We start from the raw sequence: 25,611 nt of genomic DNA on the forward strand, positions 1-25,611 counted from the left end.
AGCGTGGTCAGCATTGTCAGACGTTCCCCGTTCTCTGGTTGGAGAACCGCAGGAACAGTGTGTGACTTCGGGAGTGTGCACGCCACATGTGCACGCTCCTCCGTGCACCTTTTTAACGTGCGCTCCTCCTCTGGGACCTGGCTGTCGTCGGGCTCACCTCAGAGTGGGTGGTGTGTGTGTGTGTGTGTGTGTGTGTGTGTGTGTGTGTGTGTGTGTGTGTGTGATATATGGCGGTTGATGTGGGGTAAAGGTGGAGGAATTGGAGGTGCAGTAGTTGGGACTATAGGACTAGTGGGTGAGGAGGCTCCTATAGGACTAGTGGGTGAGGAGGCTCCTATAGGACTAGTGGGTGAGGAGGCTCCTATAAGACTGAGGAGGCTCCTATAGGACTAGTGGGTGAGGAGGCTCCTATAGGACTAGTGGGTGAGGAGGCTCCTATAGGACTAGTGGGTGAGTAGGCTCCTATAGGACTGAGGAGGCTCCTATAGGACTAGTGGGTGAGGAGGCTCCTATAGGACTAGTGGGTGAGGAGGCTCCTATAGGACTAGTGGGTGAGGAGGCTCCTATAGGACTGAGGAGGCTCCTATAGGACTAGTGGGTGAGGAGGCTCCTATAGGACTAGTGGGTGAGGAGGCTCCTATAGGACTGAGGAGGCTCCTATAGGACTAGTGGGTGAGGAGGCTCCTATAGGACTAGTGGGTGAGGAGGCTCCTATAGGACTGAGGAGGCTCCTATAGGACTAGAGGCTGAGGAGGCTCCTATAGGACTAGTGGGTAAGGAGGCTCCTATAGGACTAGTGGGTGAGGAGGCTCCTATAGGACTAGTGGGTAAGGAGGCTCCTATAGGACTAGTGGGTAAGGAGGCTCCTATAGGACTAGTGGGTGAGGAGGCTCCTATGGGGCTAGTGGGTGAGGAGGCTCCTATAGGACTGAGGAGGCTCCTATAGGACTAGTGGGTGAGGAGGCTCCTATAGGACTAGTGGGTGAGGAGGCTCCTATAGGACTGAGGAGGCTCCTATAGGACTAGTGGGTGAGGAGGCTCCTATAGGACTAGTGGGTGAGGAGGCTCCTATAGGACTAGTGGGTGAGGAGGCTCCTATAGGACTAGTGGGTGAGGAGGCTCCTATAGGACTAGTGGGTGAGGAGGCTCCTATAGGACTAGAGGCTGAGGAGGCTCCTATAGGACTAGTGGGTAAGGAGGCTCCTATAGGACTAGTGGATGAGGAGGCTCCTATAGGACTAGTGGGTAAGGAGGCTCCTATAGGACTAGTGGGTAAGGAGGCTCCTATAGGACTAGTGGGTAAGGAGGCTCCTATAGGACTAGTGGGTGAGGAGGCTCCTATAGGACTAGTGGGTAAGGAGGCTCCTATAGGACTAGTGGGTGAGGAGGCTCCTATAGGACTAGTGGGTGAGGAGGCTCCTATAGGACTAGTGGGTGAGGAGGCTCCTATGGGGCTAGTGGGTGAGGAGGCTCCTATAGGACTAGTGGGTAAGGAGGCTCCTATAGGACTAGTGGGTAAGGAGGCTCCTATGGGGCTAGTGGGTGAGGAGGCTCCTATAGGACTAGTGGGTAAGGAGGCTCCTATAGGACTAGTGGGTAAGGAGGCTCCTATAGGACTAGTGGGTAAGGAGGCTCCTATGGGGCTAGTGGGTAAGGAGGCTCCTATAGGACTAGTGGGTAAGGAGGCTCCTATAGGACTAGAGGCTGAGGAGGCTCCTATAGGACTAGTGGGTAAGGAGGCTCCTATAGGACTAGTGGGTGAGGAGGCTCCTATAGGACTAGTGGGTAAGGAGGCTCCTATAGGACTAGTGGGTAAGGAGGCTCCTATAGGACTAGTGGGTGAGGAGGCTCCTATAGGACTAGTGGGTAAGGAGGCTCCTATAGGACTAGTGGGTGAGGAGGCTCCTATGGGGCTAGTGGGTAAGGAGGCTCCTATAGGACTAGTGGGTAAGGAGGCTCCTATGGGGCTTGAGGCTGCACCGTCCCAGAAGGGCAGCTCTTCCCCTTGGGGTCGCTGGTTCTGACGGGGCTCTCCTCTGGCCCAGGGACCCCTGAGGGGGGGGTCACCGAGGGGAGGGTCACCGAGGCGGGGGTCGCCGAGGCGGGGGTCGCCGAGGGGAGGGTCGCCGAGGCGGGGGTCCTGTCCGGTCGGTCCCGGATCATGAGGAGTGTCTGGGGCCCGCTGGAACATGGGAGGTGTGGTCAAACGTCAGGAGGACCTGAGCACCTTCACTGGTTTAACGTTCCTCTGATTATGATTTGTCCTTTGTAATGTCTAAAACAGACCCCCCTCATATCAGAGTGGGTGGGGCATACCATTCCAGCCAACCATACCACAGTGGGAGCCTTAAAGTACCCAGTGTGCTCCAATCAGCTCCCTCATGAGTTTCAACACGGCCCAATATCCTGTATTCCATAAACTGAATGAAGCAAATGAATTAAAAGGCAGTCTCCAGTTATCAGGTACATCTGCCAGCCCTCACTAGGTCTGAGGAACCCACTGCCCTCCTCACCAGACTGGCGGCACTAGGCCCAGACTCCCCCCCCCACCGGCTCTGGGTGCAGTCGCTCCCCGCTCTCTAATTGAACGGTTTCATTCCTCACCTCCGCAGCGGGACAGAGTGTGGTGAGTGTCTGGCACACCCTGGCTAGGAGGAGGTGTGATGCCTCTGCTCTACCTAAAGCACTTAGAGTGTCCACGGGAAGCGCTTTACAAACGCATCAATTATTATTGCATTTACATTCACATTAACATTCAGGGCGTTTAGCAGAGGCTTTCATCTAAAGAGACGTACAATAAGTACATTTGTCAGGGGAAAGAGAAACAACAATATATCTCTGGCAGTGCAGTCAGGACGCTCATAGAAACAAGTGCCGAGCACTAACAATCACTAGGTTAACCCATTCCCCGGGTTAACCGGAGATAGCTAGTATAAGATGCTACACAATGCAAAGTACTGTGTTTAAGTTATTAGATGTGCAGTATAACCTATGATATGATATTAAGAGACTTCTTTGTGTGTATGTTTGTGATGACACCATGTTTCACTGGCTATTTGATAACATTCAGTCCTCCAGGTTCCTCTGAGCTGGATGTGTGCTGACTGTGATAACAGTCAGTAAGCGCTCCGGTACCTCTCTGGCTTCTCTCCGGTCTCGGCACCGCTGTCCTCATAGATCTGCAGCATCCTCTCGGTACGGTTGTCATGGTGATCCCCCGGCTCCTTGAACCTAGGAGAAGGTCAAAGGTCAAATGCGGAACCCAAATATGACCCCCAGCTGGTCTATCCGTCTGATCCGTTTGTCCACCGTAAGTCCTCGTGGAGCCAGAGGCCATAAATGTTCTAATAGTAGCTGGTTTAGTTAACCTGTGCCCTGGCTTCAACGAGTATTCATTCATCCAAACCTCATCATGTTATCGTCCCAGAGTGTTTATCGGCGGTATTATAAAAACCTCCACGACTTTTCCATTTCCATTTACATTTACATTTAGGGCATTTAGCAGACGCTTTTATCCAAAGCGACTTACAATAAGTGCATTTGTTACAATAAGTACATTTGTCATAAGAAGTGAAACAATATATCGCTGTCGGTACAGTAAAGTACATGAATTATTTTCCCTAATAATTCATGTAACCAGTTTGACATGGCCGGGGTCAGGGAGAGACTACTGTGTATATATATATATATTTATATATATATATATATATATATATATTTATATCTGTGTATCCTCCGAATCAGAGATGCATGATAAAAATTAAATTTCCCAGCGAAGTGGCTATACAGCACACCACACATCACATTTTATTTTCCTCTTAAGAACATCTGACTAAACACTTCAAATGTAACATGAAAAACGGGGCGGGGGGTGGGGTCACCTGGGCTCCAGGCGCTCCTGCACCTTGGCGATGGAGTGGATGTAGGGGCTGATCTGGCGGGCGATGGTGGTCAGGTAGCAGTTCTCCTGCTTCAGCTGCAGCAGGTCATGGAGCTGAGCTGGAGGGGGGGGGGGTGAGAGAGAGAGAGAGAGAGAGAGAGAGAGAGAGAGAGAGGGGTGGGGGGGTGAGAGAGAGAGAGAGAGAGAGAGAGAGAGAGAGAGAGAGAGGGTGGGGGGGTGAGAGAGAGAGAGAGAGAGAGAGGGGTGTGGGGGTGAGAGAGAGAGAGAGAGAGAGAGAGAGAGAGGGAGGCTCTGAAAACACGGTACGCAGAAGACGGAGATGAGGGATGACGGAGGAGTTTTGTAAGACGGAGAGGGAGAAGGGGAGAGGAAAGGGAGGAGAAGCGGTGTGTTTGGCGCTGGTTACCCTCGTAGATCTCCTGCTCATTAGAAACTCTCTGGAAGGTCTCATCCCAGATCTGTAGAGGGAAGGGAAGGCCACATGATCAGCTAGCTCTCCCCGGGCGGGGATTGGAAAAGAACGGCCAGGTTCTCTATGGTTCCCTCGGCCCCGCAGACCTCTCATAAGCTGGAAACGATAAGGCGTTGGCCTTATCGTAACTGGGGTAAGTGTTTCACTTACCCCAACATAACGATACGTACATTCTTTGGTCTGCGTGCATTTGCAGTACAAAATTCTTGCCGTTTACCAAAAAGAAAATAATCTTCACAGTGATTTGCTGCGTACCTTCCCCACACATGTATTCAGTGGGGATGCCATCCTAGTAACGGTACTGATGGTGTTTGTTTAAGCCCATTCCCGCCCGTCCAGCAGAGCGAACCTTCGCCCCCCCCCCCCCCCCCCTGTAAACCATGGATGTCTTGCCCCTGACAGGGCGGACACACACCACTGTCTCTACTGACGGAGATACTCTCCACTGTGGCCTCACACACACCGACCAACACTGGAGAGTGGATTGAAAGCTTTTTGCAGAGCAGATATTTGATCCACAGTCTTCTGGTGGGAGACCACCCCCCTGAGCCGGTAGCCCACCTCCTCAAACATGAGGCGCATGGTGTCCACGGCGGCGTGCTGGGCGGCGATGAGCCGGTCGATGCCCAGCGAGCGGTCCAGCACCTCGCCCATGGTGGCCGTGTTGATGACGGAGTGGTGCTTGGTGAGGTCGCGGTGAAGCTCCTGGACCCGGTCCTTCAGGCCCTGGATGTCCCCCTGGAGGCTCTGGGGGGGGCAGAGGGACACTAGCAGGGTTATAGAGAGAGAAACCTCCCACAATGCATTGGTAAAGTGGTAGGGGCCAATGGCAAATGGACTGCATTTATAGAGCGCTGTTCTAACCTTTCCTAACATTCAACCATTCACCCAGTCACACCCTGACGGCGGTGTCAGCCACGCAGCCAGGGGGGGGCGTCTCGCTCAGGGACACCTCGGCACTCAGCTAGGAGGAGCCGGGGATCGAACCAGCAACCTTCTGGTGACCTCCTGAGCCCCAGACCAGTTAGCTCTACTGGTCTGTTTTGTGTGTTCATTCATAAAAGTAGGGGGTCCCGATTCTTTGGATAGAGGGGTATGGCCGAGTGGTGGGTTGATCAGTGGTATCAGGGTCTCATTTCGTAGGGGAAGATTTCAACCTCTACCCGTTGTACCCCCCCCGACTTGCCTCGGGGGGGCAAGTCCGAAACCGAGGAAAATGAGGGGTCGGGGTAAAGTACAGGAAGAGACTGCAGAGGGTGGCAAACGTCGCGCAAAAAATCATTGGCTGCCCTCTGCCTTCCTTAAGCACCATCTACGCAGGGCAGGGCCTGGGGCATCCTGAAGGACCCCACCCACCCCGGCTACCATCTCTTCAACCTGTTGCCCGCAGGCGCTTCTGGTCCATATGCCAGAACAAATAGACTCAGGAACAGCTTCTTTCCCGGATCTGCACTGTTTTTGTTGTCTGTTTGTGGTCTTTACTGTGTATTTAAGTTTTACTGTGTATTTAAATTTGTATTTATTTTTATTATATATTCATTTATTTTTATTATATATTATTTTTATATATTATTATATATTATATATTCGATAACTATGTGTGCACTTTTAAGGAGCTGCTCATTGCATTTCGTTGTACTTTGTACAATGACAATAAAGCTTTCTATCTATCTATCTATTAAAATAAGAAATGGGATTGAGGCTCTCCTCAACCTTCAGCTGTTGGGGGCGTCCACAGCTGAGCGGTCGGGGGGGTTAATGGAAACCTGGAGCGCTTCCCCAGACGGTTCATTCAGAGGGGGGAGAACCCTCCTTCCAACTCTGGCGGGACAAACCAACGAACTCTGGGCTGCTTGGAGAGGGGGGGGGCAGGCCTTCAAGGACGGGATCGGCTCCGCTGCAGGTCACTGAACCATGGTCGGTCTCAAAGCGCCGTTCATCGGTATGAAAAGCTTTATTAAAGAGACCCAACAACACTAATGATGTCAACTGATAATAATGATGTTACCTATGAATTATACATTATGAAACCTACTCCGAGAAATAGTACAGCACAGTTTTTTCCCCCTCATTTGTTCCCTTGAGGCGTTGTGAAATATTGATGCAGACTCCCAGATGATCCTCAACTATTGGTTTACGCCATGAATAAGGAAATGTGTGATGAGGTGATAGCACTGCAACACAGGACAGAAACACGCACACACACACACACACACACACACGCATCAAAAAACATTTAAAGACAAGCACACAGACACAAACACATTTACCCCCCCCCTCCACTGACCCGGTAGGAGTTCTCGTAGTTGCGGCAGTGCTCGGTGAAGGGGGTGTCCCCCCCCTCTGCCAGCAGCACCTTGGTGCAGATGTAGCGGTGCTGGGTGGGCCGGCGACCCGGCAGGGACCCCCCCAGGAGGGACCCCCCCAGGAGGGACCCCCCCGCAAGGTCACTCAGGGCAGGGGAGCGGCACGACATGGAGAGGGGCGACTGCAGGCTGGAGGGACGGGGTGGGGACAGGCACAGCAGGGGTCAGGGGGTCCTCCCTTAAAAGTCTCCCCCCCCCCCGCCTGCTCACTGACGACGGCCGCGCTGGATCCAAAACAAAGACCCATTAGAGCTGGTGTCAAATGCTCTGCTAACACATAGCATGTAGCTACGCGCAGCATCCCCTGAGCAGAGCACAGTGGCCTGTCTGTGCGTGTGCACGCGTGTGCGTGTGTGTGTGTGTGTGTGCCATGTGTGTGTGTGTGTGTGTGTGAGCCTTTACACCCAGTCCACTGAGAGAGGTTGGTGCTCGCCTGTTTGGGAGTGGAGGAGTTATTCATGAAGCTAGCCATGCGTGGAGATAAAGGAGCATGACTAGAGAGCATGCCCCCTCGCATCGCCGGTTGCGTTTAACTCAAATCACCAGTAGAAATACCAGCAGGATTATCATTTGAATGTCCACAAGAATGACCATCACATCATTCATTATTAGCATTATAATTATAAACAGCACCAGCATTGCCACTGGCAAAACCACCAGAAGTACAACACGCAATGCCCCTGCGGCAGCAGGCAGCATTAGCACCATAACCTCCTTCAGCAGTACAACCTGGACTCATTATCGGTCGCGCGAGGCCCCACCATCCCACAAGGTAGTGCCATGGGTTCGAACCTCTCCTGTCTTCTATGGAACCGCTGGTCTGCGTCACTCAACCAATCCCCTGAGCTTGTGGACATCACTACAGACCTGTCAGTCATCTGGGTTCTCATCCAGTAATGAGCCTCCTGCCTGAAGCAGGATGTGACCGTGAGCTGAGATGGGCCAGGTGAGGGGGGGGTTCAATGCTAATTCTGTTGTTTTGATTCATCAGCGCCAGAACATCCTAATTATGTTCCCTCAACACTGTAATCAAGCAGGAAAGGACTGACACACACACGCATGCACACACGCACATACACACACGTACTAACACACATACGCACAGACAGACACCAACACGCAAACGCACACATACACACAGACAGACACACACACATACACACAGCGAACGCACACAGATACACACACACACACAGACAGACAAGGGATTTATAGTTAGAACATCCCGGACTTCCCGCTGAGATTTGGCATCAAAACAGAAGTGGAAGTCAAGAATAAAGTTGTTAATGTGGGTCGTCCATTTTAATGTTGTAAAAACACAACCTGGAATGTTTGTGAGAATGTACTGTTTGAGTGTTTGGATGTATTCTTCAAATGTTCCTTTTAATGCAAGCTACACATGGAATCTGCTGGTTGGATGTGGTGTTTGAATGTATTTTTAACCAAAGCCATGGACATGAACAGGTAGCATAGCGGCACAGAAGGCTTTGAAAGCCTGCCTGTCCGCTGCGAGATAAGGTGGTTCTTTTCCACCCTACGCCCGGGTACGTGATCATTTCTGTGCTGTATTCCACATGAGAGAGAGACGTTGTTCAGACCCACAGAAAGGGACACACATCATTACCTGGTCTCTGGCAGGCTGCCTGTCCATAGCCTGAAGCGGTGCTGGAGCTGTCAGTCAGTCAGTCTGTCTGTGTCTGTCTCACTCTTTCTAACTCCATCTGTTTCTCTCTCTCACTGCTTCTCTCTGGCTGTCTATCTATCTCAATCATTATCTCTATCTACGTCTATCTGTCTATCTCAATCTTTGGCTTTCTTTCTCCCTCGCTGACTGTCTCTCACTCTGCTTCTCCTCTCTTTGTTTCGCTACGGTTAGACATCTCTCTCTCTCTCTCTCTCTCTCTCTCTCTATACTTGTATTATTTGAACATCCAGGCTCTGTTCCCCTCTCTTTACAAATAGGAACACAAATACACTTTTATATTATGTTTGATATGTATACATTGTGCAACAAAGTGTGAAATGACAACATAGGTGTGTGCAAACATCTCTCTCTCTCTCTCTCTCTCCTCATGCCAATTGTGTTGAGGTGAATCACTTGGATTCAGATGGTGAATCACAAGAGTGGAACAAGGCAGGGTCTCCTTCGCTGTCCTTCTGAACACACACGCAAACGCACACAAACACACACACACACACACACACACACACACACACATATTATATTATACAAGTGATACACACATGACATACCACAAACGCTCACACTCACTCACTCTACCACACGCTCTCACTCACACACATCAGGGCGTTCCTGGTGCTTTCTGGGAAATACAATTCCCTTCACCCCACAAATCCCTCGTAGCCACAGCAGTGGAGTAGTTGTTAAAGCCACAGCGAGAGGACTTTAGACATCGATTAGACCAACAGTGGCGTGATCCCGAAGGCTGCTCTTAAACATAAAGCGCTCTAAATCATCTGAACAACGTATCTGTTCTTTTTGCAAAAAAAAAAAATCTAGAAAATATTTATCTAAAACTGACTCCGCCCACTTATAACTCGGTGAGTCAAAAAGGACAATAGCATCAGAAGGACCTCAATCAATATAGGAATCGACAGGCTTAAGACAGTATACATACACACACACACACACACACACACACACACACACACACACACGCACACACACACAATGACATGCATAAGAAATAGTTTTATGTCTAATCCTTCCCTTCCATGATCAAACTGTTAACCCTAACGGATATGATCACTTCTCATAGCCTCATAAAGCTATCGATTACTGAATGGAACCCGCCTCGCGTTTCTCCCTCTGCAGCTGAATCCAGAGTCTATAACAAAGGGCCAGCTCTCTGCAACACTCAACCCCTCCCCAGAGCAACACTCAACCCCTCCCCAGAGCAACACTCAACCCCTCCCCAGAGCAACACTCAACCCCTCCACAGAGCAACACTCAACCCCTCCCCAGAGCAACACTCAACCCCTCCCCAGAGCAACACTCAACCCCTCCACAGAGCAACACACAACCCCTCCACAGAGCAACACTCAACCCCTCCACAGAGCAACACTCAACCCCTCCCCCAGAGCAACACTAAACCCCTCCCCCAGAGCAACACTAGACCCCTCCCCAGAGCAACACTAGACCCCTCCCCAGAGCAACACTCAACCCCTCCACAGAGCAACACTAAACCCCTCCACAGAGCAACACTCAACCCCTCCCCCAGAGCAACACTAGACCCCTCCCCAGAGCAACACTCAACCCCTCCACAGAGCAACACTAAACCCCTCCACAGAGCAACACTAAACCCCTCCACAGAGCAACACTCAACCCCTCCCCCAGAGCAACACTAAACCCCTCCACAGAGCAACACTCAACCCCCCCTCCAGAGCAACACTCAACCCCTCCCCAGAGCAACACTAAACCCCTCCACAGAGCAACACTAAACCCCCCCTCCAGAGCAACACTCAACCTGCTCGTCTTTGTAATCACAGACCGGTTGTACTGCAGCACAGAGACTTCAACACAATCTGAACAAGATGGCCCTCAAACGGACAAACCGGAGCGTTACCTGAAGATCTTGTCTCCTCCGCTCGGTCTCTAGTCCCTAGCTCCTCGAATCACACACACACACTCACACAAAAATACACACACACACGAACGCACACAGACGCACACACACTCCAAACCGCTGGTCATGCACCCACTGTGGTCCGCACTGAGCGCGTGCAGCTCTCCTGCCCGCTCCGGCGGACCTTTAGTGACAGCGGCGTAGCACGGGCAAACAATGAGGTTCTCCTACACAGGCACACACACACACCCACACACGCACACACACACACACACACACACACACATTTTATATTATACAAGCGATACACACAGGACATACCACAAACGCTCACACTCACTCACTCACTCTACCACACACACTACCACACACACACACACACACACACACACACACACACAACAGCGGGGGGGGGGGGGGCGGCGACATCAGTGACATGAGACAGAATCAATCCCAGAGACTTCTGTGAAATCATGATAAAAATAGGGCGGCCCGGCCAAGGGTGGGACGGGCGCTCTCTGGCCCCCCCATTGGGTGCTGGGGACACAGGTCGGACAGAGGCTGGGTGTCACTATGCAAGGCCGGGGGGGGGGGGGGGGGGGCTGGATGGGGGGCCTGTGAACAGTTGGGAGGAATTGATGTGGAAAATGTGTGGGCGACGGGGGGAATGTCATTTACGTCAAACACAGGGAAGGGAGGGGGGGGGGAAGGCATGGCACTTCTGGAACGCTCGTTGGGAAAATCATCGATGTTCCGCCTGGATAAGACAGGAGACGGCTCGCATCTGGGAAATGGTTTTGTTTATGGCATAAATATATGTATTACATATATACTGTTTATTATATATATATATATGTGGTGCAACTGTGACCTGACAGCTCTGTACTCCGCCCCCCACCACTCAGGGCCTTGAACGACTCCCCAGTGAGGAGGTATCATCACCACGCCGCTGAGCCCAAACTTATTCTGAGAAAGATGGTTCATCTCTCCCAGACGGCCAGACAGAAGGCTGTTAGGATGACACACAGCATATCCATTTAATAATTCATTATAACATCTGTCTCTGTGGCGGCCGCCGCCGCTTCCTGGTCTGAGAATGCGGGCGTGTGTCACCTGAGCTGGGGGACGGATCACGTATGCACAGCGCAGACATCAACCAATCACCTCACAGCACAGACATCAACCAACCACTGCACAGCGCGAACATCCACCAATCACAGCACAGCACAGACATCAGCCAATCAGAGCACAGCGCGGACATCAGCCAATCACAGCACAGCACAGACATCAGTCAATCAGAGCACAGCGCGGACATCAGCCAATCACCGCACAGCGCAGACATCAGCCAATCACCTCACATGCCATCTTCAGGGAGTTCCTGACGCGGTGTCGCTTCCGGGGCGCATGCAATGTGAGCGAACAAAGAAGGGGGAGAGTGACTGACTGACTGAAGGACTGACTGAAGGACTGACTGACTGACGGACTGACTGACTGACTGACTGAGTGCTCATTGTTAATTCTGTTAGTGAAAGTTACTGACTGAGTCCCCATGCTTTATAACATTTTTAGTGAACGCTACTGACTGAAGGACTGCCTGTCTGACTGAGTCCCTGTTGGTGATTACACAATCTCGCTGTGTTTCATTTCTTATTCAGCATCCACGCTCCGGCACGCGCTAAAGGTCGACCCGGTCCTGTTCTGACCTGGTCCTGTCTGACCCGGTCCTGTTCTGACCTGGTCCTGTTCTGACCTGGTCCTGATCTGACCTGGTCCTGTCTGACCTGGTCCTGTTCTGACCGGTCCTGTTCTGACCTGGTCCTGTTCTGACCGGTCCTGTTCTGACCGGTCCTGTTCTGACCCGGTCCTGTTCTGACCCGGTCCTGATCTGACCCGGTCCTGTTCTGACCCGGTCCTGTTCTGACCTGGTACTGTCTGACCCGGTCCTGTCTGACCCGGTCCTGTCTGACCCGGTCCTGTTCTGACCCGGTCCTGTCTGACCCGGTCCTGTCTGACCCGGTCCTGTCTGACCCGGTCCTGTTCTGACCGGGGGTCAAGATGCCAGTACGGCGCCCAGACACGGAGACGCCGCCCCCCCGTACTGCCGGCCCTCTGTGGGCTTTTCACCCGGCGTCGTTTGGATGTGTGAGAATGTCTGACGTGTTGGAGGAGGACCAGGGTGAGCTCATGTTTATGTGTTTAACAGGCCCGCGGCGACACAGGGGTATGGAGGGACTGAGCCATGGGGAGGGAGAGAGCCAGCGGAATGACTCGCGTCGCGCTGAGAGGAGAGAAATCCATTTATCAGAGATCAGTCAGACCTCCATGGGTTTGGTTTAAACCCTTAAACCATCCCTTTGATTGGTATGAGGAAGAGAAAAGTCATGATGTGCAGTCATGAAAATGCATAAAAATGGTTTCATAGTATTTTCTTTTTTAAATTATAAAAAGCAAAGCAATGGATTCAAAGATGAAAATACTTTCACTATAAGCATGTAATCTATGAGCATTGATCGACTTTTTTTCCCAGACTGTTACGTAGTTCAAACGACTCACTGAGATGAAACAAACAACCCATCTCCTGGACTGCTTATCAGTAACCAATCAGGTGAGCTGTAGAGGAGGTCTTATCACTTATCAGTAACCAATCAGGTGAGGTGTAGAGGAGGTCTAACCAATCAGGTGAGGTGTAGAGGAGGTCTTATCCAATCAGGTGAGGTGTAGAGGAGGACTAACCAATCAGGTGAGGTGTAGAGGAGGTCTTATCCAATCAGGTGAGGTGTAGAGGAGGTCTAACCAATCAGGTGAGGTGTAGAGGAGGTCTTATCACTTATCAGTAACCAATCAGGTGAGCTGTAGAGGAGGTCTTATCACTTATCAGTAACCAATCAGGTGAGGTGTAGAGGAGGTCTAACCAAATCAGGTGAGGAGGAGGTCTTATCCAATCAGGTGAGGTGTAGAGGAGGTCTAACCAATCAGGTGAGGTGTAGAGGAGGTCTAACCAATCAGGTGAGCTGTAGAGGAGGTCTAACCAATCAGGTGAGCTGTAGAGGAGGTCTAACCAATCAGGTGAGCTGTAGAGGAGGTCTAGCCAATCAGGTGAGGTGTAGAGGAGGTCTTACCGGACGGCCATGGTGGAGGAACCGGTGATGGAGGCCGGACAGCGTGGGCCAATCAGCAGGAAGGACTCCAGACAGCGCGCAAACTCACTCCTGAAGTCGGTGTTGATCTGGTGGGCGGAGCACACGGCACAGTGACAGGTACAGCGGCTGGGGGCAGGCGGGGGTCTCAGGTGCCTGGCCCGAGGCCCCTCATCCGTGGAAGAGGACGTAGGAGAGTGCTGCACAGCTACTCCCCCCCCCGCGTCCACATTATTCACCCCCCTGTGTATACTAGCCTCTATTCAGCCATCTTCTCATTAGTTTACCATCTTTCACTTTTTCCAACATGTTTAACAGGGATTTCATGGGAGAAAAGAAACTAGGCACATATTGGATCACCTGCCTACTATCAACTTATAACTGCTGGATGTGATCACCAATGTCAGAAACCATAGCTACCTGTGTTGGGCACTGAGGCTTTGTTCTCCACTATAGTGCTGAGCGCGCAACACTGCAGGACATTGTTCCCCAACAAATGCATACAGGAGAAAATGTAAGACCTTCTTTCGTCTCGGCTGATCTGCGGCAGATATAAACCCCCTTAAGAGCCAATGGGGGCTCAGATGTCTGTGCACTATGGCAACCATTGCTCCTAACCGTCCAAGGAAGGAGGGGTCCCTCCCTATGCCTTCCTCCTCAAGCGTTCCTCCTTGATAATTAAGGGTTCTTTTTGCCCTTTGGGGTGCTACAGATAGGGGTGTCATATAATGCGGGTCCTGTGAAGCCATTTGAGACTGATCAAGGGCTACAGAAATAAACTAAATGTACTTGCCTTGACTAGCTCCATGTTTTAAACCAATCAGGTGTGAGTGTGACGCCGGTGGGCGGTCCCACTCACCTTGCTGCTCTGAACCGGTCTGAGGCGGTGGGGCAGCTTCACGATCCGCTTCAGCCTCTCCATGAGTTGCTGCGGAGAAGGAGGGAACATCTTTGAGTCTCTTATTGACCCCTCCCCCCGGGGCGGGTCCAGATGAAGCCCCGCCCCCCAGGAACACCTGACCTGAAGGTAAGACTCAGCGGTCTGCCGGCCGGCTGGATCAGCCACGGGGTCGTTCTGTTAATGACTCCGTTCTCCTAATGACTTCCTGTCTCCTCTCTGGAACCTTCTTCTAGAACCGAGGGTACTCACGTAGCCCATGTCCAGGAACTCAAACTTGTTGGCGGAGCAGAGGAAGGCGGAGCAGGTGACCAGGTGGACCTGCAGACCAGCGGAACCAGAGAGAATCTAACCTCAGTACCAGGGAACAGACATATGGACTGAGTGAATATCCATCAAATCCCTCCTCCATCCCTCCCTCCCTCCTCCACCCTCCCTCCCTCCTCCACCCCTCCACCCTCCCTCCTCCCTCCCTCCCTCCCCCCTCCACCCTCCCTCCTCCACCCTCCCTCCCCCCTCCCTCCTCCACCCTCCCTCCATCCCTCCAACCCTCCATCCCCCCTCCCCCCCTCCCCCCTCCACCCTCCACCCCTCCACCACTCATCCCTCCATCCCTCCTTGGGACTTATTGTCTTCAGGGTGGGTATAGCATTTAGCTTTAGCATTAGCATAATGCTAGGTCTGAGTGCAGGCGTACCTGAAGGGTGGGTATAGCTTTTAGCTTTAGCATTAGCATCATGCCAGGCTCTACCTGCAATGTGGGAAGGAGAGCAGCGAGGTGGGAGAGCTGCTCCTTCAGCGCCTTCTCCTTCTCCTCATGTTGACTGGTAACACACACACACACACACACAAACACACACACAAACACTTATTATTTATTTATTCTGGAGGAAGACACACAAGTGCTCTGTTATACTGGTGGTATACACAGGGGATACCACACACACACACACACACACACACACACACACACTATATTATACTAGACATACATAAATGCACACACACACACAAAGGCAGAACATAATCTTTCCGTGTTCTCCCGTAACACAGGGCCAGACAGACCCCGACATAAATAGCCCCTCACACCATTCTGGGAACCCAGCCCAAAGACCACTTCCAGGCAGAGAGAGAGAGAGAGAGAGAGAGAGCGAGAGAGAGAGAGATGTTTGCACACACCTATGTTGTCATTTCACACTTTGTTGCACAATGTATACATATCAAACATAATATAAAAGTGTATTTGTGTTCCTATTTGTAATGCTGTTGTAATAACATCCCCATTTGTTCCCTTTGTTGTGTTCACTAGATTTGTGTTTATAATGTGTCAATATTTGTTTTTCATTCGGGACGTGAGCTGGGTTTAGAGCAGCGAGAGACAGGTGAGTCACACTACTGATGATGTGTTGTTACAGTCATTAGGGAATCAAATGAACATGACTTGAGGGAGAGACCGACAGAGAGAGCAAAGGAGAGAGAGAGAGAGAGAGAGAGAGAGAGAGAACAGAACGAGTTACGAAAAGTCTGAGCAAAAAATAGAGCAACAGAAGAAAGAGATAGCGATGAGAGTCAGAATTCCCCGATAGTGTGTGGAAGTGGTGTATCACGACAGAACCAGTGGGAATGTCAACGCAAAACACTATCACACGTTAAAAATACTCCCTGTCAGACTCTCTCGTTCACACCAGTTAACACACAGCCCCACGCCCCCTTATAATAATACAGATGTTTAGTAAAGTAACAATCCCGTCCCCACAATGTTTTGCAACACCTCAACTTTCCCAAGTGGGATTTCATTGTCGCAACTAAATATAATGCCAGAAAATATAAGCGCCTAATTCAATGGGAGGTTGTGCCTCACAGAAAAATAAATCACTATTTCTCTGTAACAAAGATGCCCTTGGTTTTAGGCCAGTGCAGAAGGCACAAGTGGGCTAGGCTGAATCAATAGTCCTGTATCTAAGAGGGCCAACCTCGAGGCTCACAGTATTCCTCAAACTGAGACAGCCGGATGTTCTAGACAGGATCGAGCTGCATAAGCAGCATCACGATTGTCTTACTGGATAACATCCATAAACGTTCTATACGTCATCGATATGATCCAACCTCCTATTCAGCATCATGATCGGCAGACATCATTTCTATAAAACATTGGATGTTTCATTGGTATTATCAGGACTCTGTAAGCAGCTTCCTGGTTTTCCGACTCCGCAGCAGACGCATCGCTCCCAGGACCCCCCGGAACAGGGTGATACGAGGAGGGGAACTTGTCCATGCAGGGTTTTTCCTCAGTGTGCTGTCCACCCCCCCCCCTACGGGCGTTGGGAGCAGAGGACAGTGTTGCTCTTATCGCTCTTATAGGGAGTATATAGGTCCATTTTTAAAGGTTGCCAGTGTATTGCGATTGATTTGGTGCATCCATGGGATTCGAGCCCGGTCATGGATCAGCGGCCCTATTGGGGGATCAGACTGGGGGGGCTCTGGCTGGCACACTCAGTTCTAACGGCGCGCCTCATCGCCTTTCTTCCTGAAGAAACATCATACTGATAACAGTCATAAAGGTTCCTCCCAGGGATTATTGTGGAGGGAGAGGTTTCTCTGGAGAAAACCTTGAATAGTACAATAAAACACAGACACACACACATAAACACACACAAAAGCATTCACATAAGGACATACACACAAACAAAAACATACACACACACACACACACACAAACATGCCCTCACACATATACACGTACACGCACACACACACGCACACACACACACACACACATATGGACATACACACAAATACAAACACACAGCAGAATAATAGCCAGTTATTTGGTAAACACTGTGACATTGGCTGCACAATGACAGAAAACATGTTTTCAAGAGCGCTTCATAAACGTTGTTGTGTACCTCTGAGCGGCTTTAAGGAGAAGCTTTTTCCTCTCCGCTAGCTTCTCCTGCAGAAATAGAGCACACTTTAGACCACTTCGAACAAAACAATGTCGTTGAGAATCACATATCAATGAATAATCACTCATTTATTGAAAATATTGCGTTATATTACCAAACATAATACGTTGGTTTTTCATTAGGTTCAAGAGCGAGAGGCTGCCGTTCTTACGAGCGGGTAAACAGCAGCATCTAGCGGTCACTAGTTATCATTACACACGGACTGTACACTGCCTGTTGTTGGATCACCTGCAGGCTGTTAAACAGGCTGCAGATGGCGCTCTCCTCCTCCTCCACGTTGTTGCACACCTCCCCGATCATGGCGCTGAGCAAAACGATGGCCTCACGCGTGGAAGTCTGGAGCTCCTTCACCGCCTGCAATAGACCATCGTAGACCGTCATAGACCACCATAGACAATCATAGACCATCATAGACCACCATAGACCACCATAGACCATCATAGACCGTCATAGGCCACCATAGACCATCATAGACCACCATAGACTCCTCACAGATGCTAACTGATGTTATGCTAACAGATGTGTACGAGCGCTCGCATTAGTCTTACCAACACCGCCTGGTCCAACATCTCACACCCCTGTGCGTAGGCCGTCTCGATGTCAATGCAGTGGGTTCGATTCTCCCTGCAACGCAAGAGCGATACGAAACAACACAACAAAGCAGCGATATGAAACAGTATGAGCAGGGGGTGGGGGGGTAACCCTAACACGTTTCCCTGGGGTCACAGGGTAATCAGGGTGGTGTCACAGGGTAATCAGGGTGGTGTCACAGGGTAATCAGGGTGGGGTCACAGGGTAATCAGGGTGGTGTCACAGGGTAATCAGGGTGGGGTCACAGGGTAATCAGGGTGGTGTCACAGGGTAATCAGGGTGGTGTCACAGGGTAATCAGGGTGGTGTCACAGGGTAATCAGGGTGGTATCACAGGGTAATCAGGGTGGGACTATACCCTTGCATGTCTCTGAAGCACTTGATGCAGAGCATGGATTTCTTCTCCGTGGAGAACAAGATGTAGGGCTCCTCATGGAGAGCTGTGGAGAGAAACGGCAACCCTGTACAGTAGTGTCACCACGCTGCAGCTGGTAACACACAACTTACACCCTGGGGAGAGGCAGATTGCGACTTTAAAGCTGTTGTGGCTGAGAGAGAGAGAGAAAGAGAGAGAGAAAGAGAGAGAGAGAGAGAGAATAAGAGAGCGAGAGCGAGAGAGAGAGAGAACGAGAGAGAGAACGAGACAATAAGAGAGACAATGAGAGAGAGAGAGAGAGAGAGAGAGAGAACGAGAGAGAGAGGGAGAGAGAACGCGAGGGAGAGAGAACGAGAGAGAGAGAACGAGACAATAAGAGAGACAATGAGAGAGAGAGAGTGAGAGAGAGAGAGAGAGAGACAGCGAGCGAGCAAGAGAGAGAGAGAGAGAGAGAGATAACAGATATTGTCAAAGAGCCTATCATGTACTTAAGGGCTGACTAAATAATGCTATGTAATTGGAACTAAATAAGTGTGGAAAAAGCATAGACTAGCAAGGGAGCACATTCTGAGGGGTTCAGGCGGCACTAATTACAGCTCCTGATAGCCCTCTGAGATGGACCTTCTCACGACAGCCTGTTCCAAGTGGATGTCCGACCCTAGAGTGGGGCTCTCTCGGACCATCGGGGGATGTCAGCAGAACAGGACTGTGCTGAGAGGGCTTCAGAGGGACCATGAAGAGGAAAGGAGCCCTTTAATAGAGTAGGTTCAGCTAGCTGGCGCCTGGCTCATTTAAATGGGGAACTGTAGTCTAGGCCCCAGGCTTCGGGTGTTCATCACCAGTGCAGGTAGACCAATTCATACATTTTGGGTTTATAACCTGAAGCCTGATCCCAGGACAGGAGATCTTTGGCATACCAAATCAGGATTCATTCCTCTGGGCAAGGGATAATAAAGTCTTTATCTTTCAAACTCCGGCTTTCTCTACCTTTCTTATTTTGTTAAAGTGCTAAAGTATTGTGTTTTATCTACGACAATATCCACAACCGCCTTAAACGCCTCTGGCTTTTGGCCGAGACTTGGTGAATAATTAAATATTTTTGTTTATGATCTTCAGTAGCGCTGGCATAACGAGGAATAATAAATATTAATATTCTTTGAAGCTCTTCTGTCTTAATGATTGACATGCATAGAACATGAAGGTTGAAATATGAGGCAGGCTCATTCGAGAGACAGGCAGAAAGGTAATTGTGGCAGTACATACATACATGGTTTACAATTTGAACAATATGTACTTTACTTTAATGTCTATTATTTGTATTATATAACATCATTTTGACATTATAAATAATACATTATTTCAACTTTAATTAATGCCAAGTTACACTTTAAAATAAAACAATGTCGCGTCATGAGCTCCTCTAAAAGCACCAGGTAACCTGGGGTCCAGGTCTGGCCCTCAGGCCCACTCACAGCACTTCCTGTGGGTGCCTTTGGTACGCTTGGCCAGGGACACGATGTCGTGGTGGGAGAACATGCGGGCTTTGTGGGTGGACTCCCTGCACGCACCGCACAGCGGCTGGTTACACGTGTTGCAGAAGAACATACCCCCTGTGTCCTGGACGAAAGAACAGACAGACAGACAGACAGACAGACAGACAGACGGAGGGAAAGACGGATAGATAGGATGAGAGACAGAAGGATAGGCAGAAAGACAGACGGACCAATAGGTAGAGCGACAGACCGATGGACAGATAGACAGTCAGAGAGAAAGACGGACAAACAGAAAGACAGACAGACAGAGATACAGACAGACAGATAGGTAGAGAGACAGACAGAGATACAGACAGACAGTTAGGTAGAGAGAGAAGGACAGATAGACAGAGACAGACGGACAGACAGACAGATAGACAGACAGATAGACAGATAGGTAGAGAGACAGACAGATGGACAGACAGATAGAGAGACAGACAGATGGACAGATAGGTAGAGAGATAGAAGGACAGACAGGGAGGTAGAGAGACAGAAGGACAGATAGGTAGAGAGACAGAAGGACAGACAGGGAGGTAGAGAGACAGAAGGACAGACAGGGAGGTAGCAGGAGAGCCAAGCAGACAGCAAGGTAGGCAGACAGGCAGGCAGAGGGAAGGAAAGAAAGGAAAAACAGAAAATATAGTTATTCATAGAAGAGAATACAGATGCAGATCCATATAGGGTGGCAGGCGTATCCCTCAGAGCCCCAGTGGGTGGCCAGGGCCAGGCTACCTTCTGGTTACTCTCGTGGTCACAGTTAGCACACTGCACCGCCTGCTCCGAGTCTGCACTGTTGTCCACCAGGAACCGGAGGAGTGGGTCCTCCGGGGGCAGCGCGTTGGCCCCCTTTATCACCGAGGGGAACCTACGACGCAGGACACATCCACTAACACAGTCAACGCACAACAACAGAATCATGAAACAGACACACACAGAGACAGCATTGGCTCAACACAAGGCAACCTGTGACTTTTTTATAAATAAAATGGATCTAAATGGAAATGATGAAACTAGTTGTCTATTGTTAGTTTTCTCTCTGTCCCGCCTGAATATTAATTCGTGTGTACGACAAAAATTAAAAATAAAAGTTAAATCAACTGATATGTACGATAACACCTGCAGGGGCGGAAGAGAGCTTATTTAACCTCCGACACCAACGAAGAAAACACGACGTGCGTGTGTGGAGTAGAAGTAGGAACAGTGAACAGTCCGTTACTCGCAACATCCTTCATTTAGAAAGTTCCAGAATAAATAAACACCGAGAAGAGCTCAGCGGCAGCGGTTGGGGAACACCGTTTACTGCGGGGTTACTCTCACCGAACCAGACGACAACCATGTCCATCATTCACGAGGAGAGCGTGCGGGGCGGCAGCATCTTCCGGGACATCAACGCCGACGACGAGGACTCACAACCCACCGAGATCGAGAGCATGTGTATGAACTGTCACGAAGACGGCACGACCCGTCTGCTGCTCTCCAAGATCCCCTTCTTCAAAGAGGTCATCGTCAGCTCCTTCCGCTGCGACCACTGCCACTGGTCCAACACGGAGATCCAGTCCGCGGGCCGCGTCCAGGACCAGGGCGTCCGCTACACGGTGAAGATCAGGTCCAAGCCGGACTTGGACCGGGAGGTGGTGAGGTCTGACAGCGCCATCACCAAAATCCCTGAGCTCGACTTCGAGGTGCCCGCGTACACGCAGAAAGGCTCTCTGTCCACCATCGAGGGGCTACTGGACCGGGCCGTGGCCGCCCTGCAGCAGGACCAGGCGGTGAGGAGGGCGGCGTTCCCCGATCTGGCCCTCCAGATAGACGAGTTCGTCGCCAAGTTGCGGAAGTTGAAGCATGTGGAGGAGGAGTTCACGCTGATCATCGAGGACCCCTCTGGGAACAGCTTCGTAGAGAACCCCGTCGCCCCCCAGAAGGACGAGGCGATGACAGTGACCCACTTCACCCGGACACCCGATCAGGACGCCCAGCTGGGCCTGTACCCGGAGAACCAGCTGGAGGAAGAGCCGCCCGAGAACAACCTGGAGGCCATGCGGGGCGAGGTGCTAAAGTTCAAGACCAACTGCCCCGAGTGCAACGTGCCCGCCTCCACCAACATGAAGCTGGTGCAGATCCCCCACTTCAAGGAGGTCATCATCATGGCGACCAACTGTGACGACTGCGGCCACCGGACCAACGAGGTGAAGTCCGGCGGGGCAACCGAGGCGCTGGGCACCAAGATCACTCTCCACGTCACGGACGCCTCAGACATGAGCCGAGACCTGCTCAAGTCCGAGACCTGTGGCATCCTCATCCCGGAGCTGGAGTTTGAGCTGGGCATGGCGGCGGTGGGCGGTAAGTTCACCACCCTGGAAGGTCTTCTGACCAACATCAAGGACCTGATCGTCTCCAAGAACCCCTTCCTGTGCGGGGACAGCAGCACCAGCGACCGCAGCGAGAAGCTGCAACAGTTCGGAGCTAAGATCGACCGGATCATGGCGGGGGAGATGGACGTGCACGTCATCCTGGACGACCCGGCGGGCAACAGCTACATGCAGAACGTGTACGCGCCTGACCCAGACCCCGAGCTGACCATCGAGAAGTACACGCGCACGTACGAGCAGAACGAAGACCTCGGGTTGAACGACATGAAGACGGAGGGGTACGCAGAGTGACCAGGCCCAGTTGAACTTGGATTCAGCACAAAATCTTTTTCCGTTTTGCTTTTGATGGGATGGGATGGTGAGGGAACCTTGCCGCATTTATTTTATTTGTGAGCATTTATGGTTATTGTGGGTTGCTTGTTCAAATCAAACCACTGAATTCCCGTCATCTATTTCCATGTGTAGTCCCATCAATTTAAGAATATGCGTTATATGAATTTTCAAATTAAATAAACACGTTTAAAAAATATGATTGGAGGGTGGTGACTACAAGAATTCCATCGCATTCATCCACACTAGGCTTGTAACCGTGATAGGATATTGCATCATTAGGACTTTCCAGAAGATGGCGCTAGCTAATTTGGCGTCGTCAGTTTTGTTTGAACGTCATTATTTTACGCTAGTTTACGTCAAAGAAAATTTGAAATGGTCCCCGAAATAGCCAATATCCAATCAAAATGTATTCTTTTAAATATTATATATTTCACTTGTCCAAGTTCCAAAACGATTGAACATAAATGTAAACACACCTTTTAGTTAAAGCTTTAGGAAACAGATTTCCTTTTACTCATTTAGCAGACACATTTCTCCAAATGAAATCCTATTTGATTTCATGGATCAGTCAGTTTTGTTCCTGCAGGCTTTGGTGTCTGTGTGGTCTCCGAGTCCTATAGAGATGGGTTTTTATTATCTCCTCTCAAAAAGTGGTAGTAGATTAGACGGATCTTCGGTGAGCTGGGGCTTCAGCAGGATGTAAATAGTATCTTGGAGTAGGTCCCAATACAGCAGTGATATAGGACCACCCTGTGGGTCTGCAGGGAGATTCACACTGCAGTGAGCATTCCTAAGTAGATTTATGTTAACTAAACTGCTGCCCCAACCATCAACAATATGGTAAAAAATGCCAAGCAAATGTATAATAATCCTCGAGTCGGTGGGTGTGTATATTCTGAAGGGTTGATGTATAATTTGTATATACTCTTATTTAGTAATTTAGGAGATGCGGTTGAACAGATAGTTCAGAGGTTTAAGGCATCATGCTTGATAATCAGATTTTGCCTGAATTAGGTTGTTTTACAGAGAACCGACTAACTGTATTGTCAACGACAGCACTTTGGAAGGCCTTGAAGCCGCGCCAGGGAGTCAGGTCACCTGATACTCGGCCAAACAAAGGAGATAAATATAGAGCGATGGGACTCCACAGTATCTGAACCCGGCTCACCGGGCCATTCGGAGCACCTGTCCGCGCAGAAGCCCTTCGATGACTTCTCGTGTCGTAGGTTCAAGCGGTCTAATCTAATAATAATCAGGTCACGATCACAGCCCAATGACCACTTATAGGGACAGCTCCATCTGACTAATGTTCAATGAAAACTAAAAGCTTTTGCTTTTGTTTTTTACACTAAATACAATTGATTTAATATTGTATATTTTTGAACTGTATATTTTCTAGACTTGATCTTATAATGCACCACAATAAAAACCGGACAAAAAAAAAGATTTGTTAATGAAAAAAGTTTGTTAATGTTGTTTTAATATGTCCTTGAATAATGATAATGTAATGTCTGTGGTTTGGGGGACGAGCCTGGTGACGTGCCAGGAGAAGACATGGCGTCTCTTTTGAGGACAGAAGGTTGGAACTGATGCTGCTCTTTATGTGAACTATGTTAAACCACCAGGTGTCATGTCACTGCATTTGATTGGCTAAATCCACCCGCCAGGGGTACTAGATAACGGTACATGCCTCGATTGACTGGTCTCGGACCGCATGGCTTTATCTCCCATCCCGTGTCGCGAGGGTCTGCAGAGGACTCACCCAGAACCCCGTCTGACCCCGCAGCTGCTTCAGCCAATCAGAGGTGGCGGAGGAAGATGTATAGGCTACATATCTCACTCCTCAGCTGGGAGAAACCACGATCTGGGCGAATTTAGAACCATTTACCATTCTAACCAAAAGTGGTCGAGGCTACTTGAGTGGGACGTTTTGATGAAGACAAAAATAAAACAATAAAAATGTTGTACGATATAGGTCTAAAGCCATGAGTTTGCCCTCAATTATGTTTGTCTAGCAACGCATTGTAATCTGGGGTGAACAATGATATCGGCTCAGCTACGTTTTTTCTTTTGCAATTATACACCCGAAACCTAAATAAATTTTTTCAAAGGTCTAGTATTCATGGAATTAATTATAATGTCAAACAGGATGAGACCGTACCTATTATATATGACTCTACTACATGTATAAGTGGGGTTGGTAACAGAATAGGCCTGCTTTACATCAGCTGCGTATTCCAGTCAGGTCGAAAGAGACGCACTTTTATCAATAAACTAAGCAGTTCCTTTTCTTACCCACAGAGGGGGCAGCTGAGGCGGCCTTCATTGGTCTGTCCGCACAGACAGCGGGCGCAGAAGATGTGGTAGCAGTCCAAAAGGCACGGGTGCTTGTACTGCTCGTGGCACAGGTGACACACCAAAGGGTGCAGGTTAGTGCATTCCACGTTGCACAGGCTATCCACATTAGTGAAGATCTCCCCCGCCATCTGCAAGCACAGATAGGCCTACAGTTATCACCGAAGTTTGAAACAACTGGAAACAAGAATCATTTGCATCGTTTTCTGTGGTTGTCATCATCAGATTTAATGAACACAGTTTCGCGTCAAGTTTATTTGTAATACCAAATAACATAACTCACAACGGTATCCGCCAGAAACGCTGCCTTTTTTCCTTTTTTCTACAACTTTTGGTTAGTAAAAACAGTTTGATATTTGGTCTTACCTTCTCAGCCAAATGAAGCCTTCTGCTCACTGAAGTATAGAAATAAAAATCCACATGGGGTCGTATCCTGTCACCATAAACAAATAACCGGTGAATCCTACCGTAGGCTGTTGAAGTTACCGAGGGTCTCAGGCATACATTTTCACTGGTGATATCAGCTAGCGACCCCCCTGGTCGGAATGACAGCAATGCAGCTCTTCAATGGGCAGCTGACAGACTGCCCTTCATGCCAGCCCCGGCCCCAGCCACCTCGTCCGGCCCAGGGAGGGTGAGCCGGTTGGAGGTGCCAATTGGAATGAAATAGCCCGCTGTGCTGGAGAATAGAGAGTAGCCAACCTATTGGATTACAACTGCCAATTGCAA

At 50.0% G+C, this 25,611-nt stretch overlaps 2 protein-coding genes across 2 annotated transcripts; one reads left to right on the forward strand and one right to left on the reverse strand.

Annotated features, from left to right (window-relative positions):
• Positions 1–1,959: 1,959 nt before the first annotated feature.
• Positions 1,960–25,333, reverse strand: rnf207a (ring finger protein 207a; the record flags this gene model as incomplete). The annotated part of the gene is made up of 18 exons (XM_079747718.1): positions 25,249–25,333; positions 24,823–25,013; positions 20,558–20,690; positions 19,766–19,910; positions 18,276–18,357; positions 17,876–17,951; positions 17,556–17,681; positions 17,268–17,314; positions 15,113–15,185; positions 14,614–14,682; positions 14,323–14,391; positions 13,446–13,552; positions 6,661–6,868; positions 4,935–5,120; positions 4,308–4,359; positions 3,882–3,999; positions 3,136–3,231; positions 1,960–2,182 (listed from the first exon to the last, which is right to left on the reverse strand). Exons 2-18 carry the CDS (start codon positions 25,011–25,013, stop codon positions 1,960–1,962), a joined length of 2,001 nt encoding a protein of 666 aa, XP_079603844.1. The 5' UTR covers positions 25,249–25,333.
• zpr1 (ZPR1 zinc finger) lies at positions 20,998–23,911 on the forward strand. Its single transcript, XM_079748747.1, has one exon. It carries the CDS (start codon positions 21,160–21,162, stop codon positions 22,483–22,485), a length of 1,326 nt encoding a protein of 441 aa, XP_079604873.1. The 5' UTR covers positions 20,998–21,159; the 3' UTR covers positions 22,486–23,911.
• Positions 25,334–25,611: the final 278 nt, after the last annotated feature.

The sequence above is a fragment of the Pollachius pollachius genome (assembly GCF_949987615.1).
Source record: "Pollachius pollachius genome assembly, chromosome: 12".
In the NCBI taxonomy this organism is placed as follows: domain Eukaryota; kingdom Metazoa; phylum Chordata; class Actinopteri; order Gadiformes; family Gadidae; genus Pollachius; species Pollachius pollachius.

Coding starts and splice junctions, on each gene's coding strand:
- zpr1 (XM_079748747.1), top strand. CDS start 21,160: ATGTCCATCATTCACGAGGAGAGCGTGCGGGGCGGCAGCATCTTCCGG.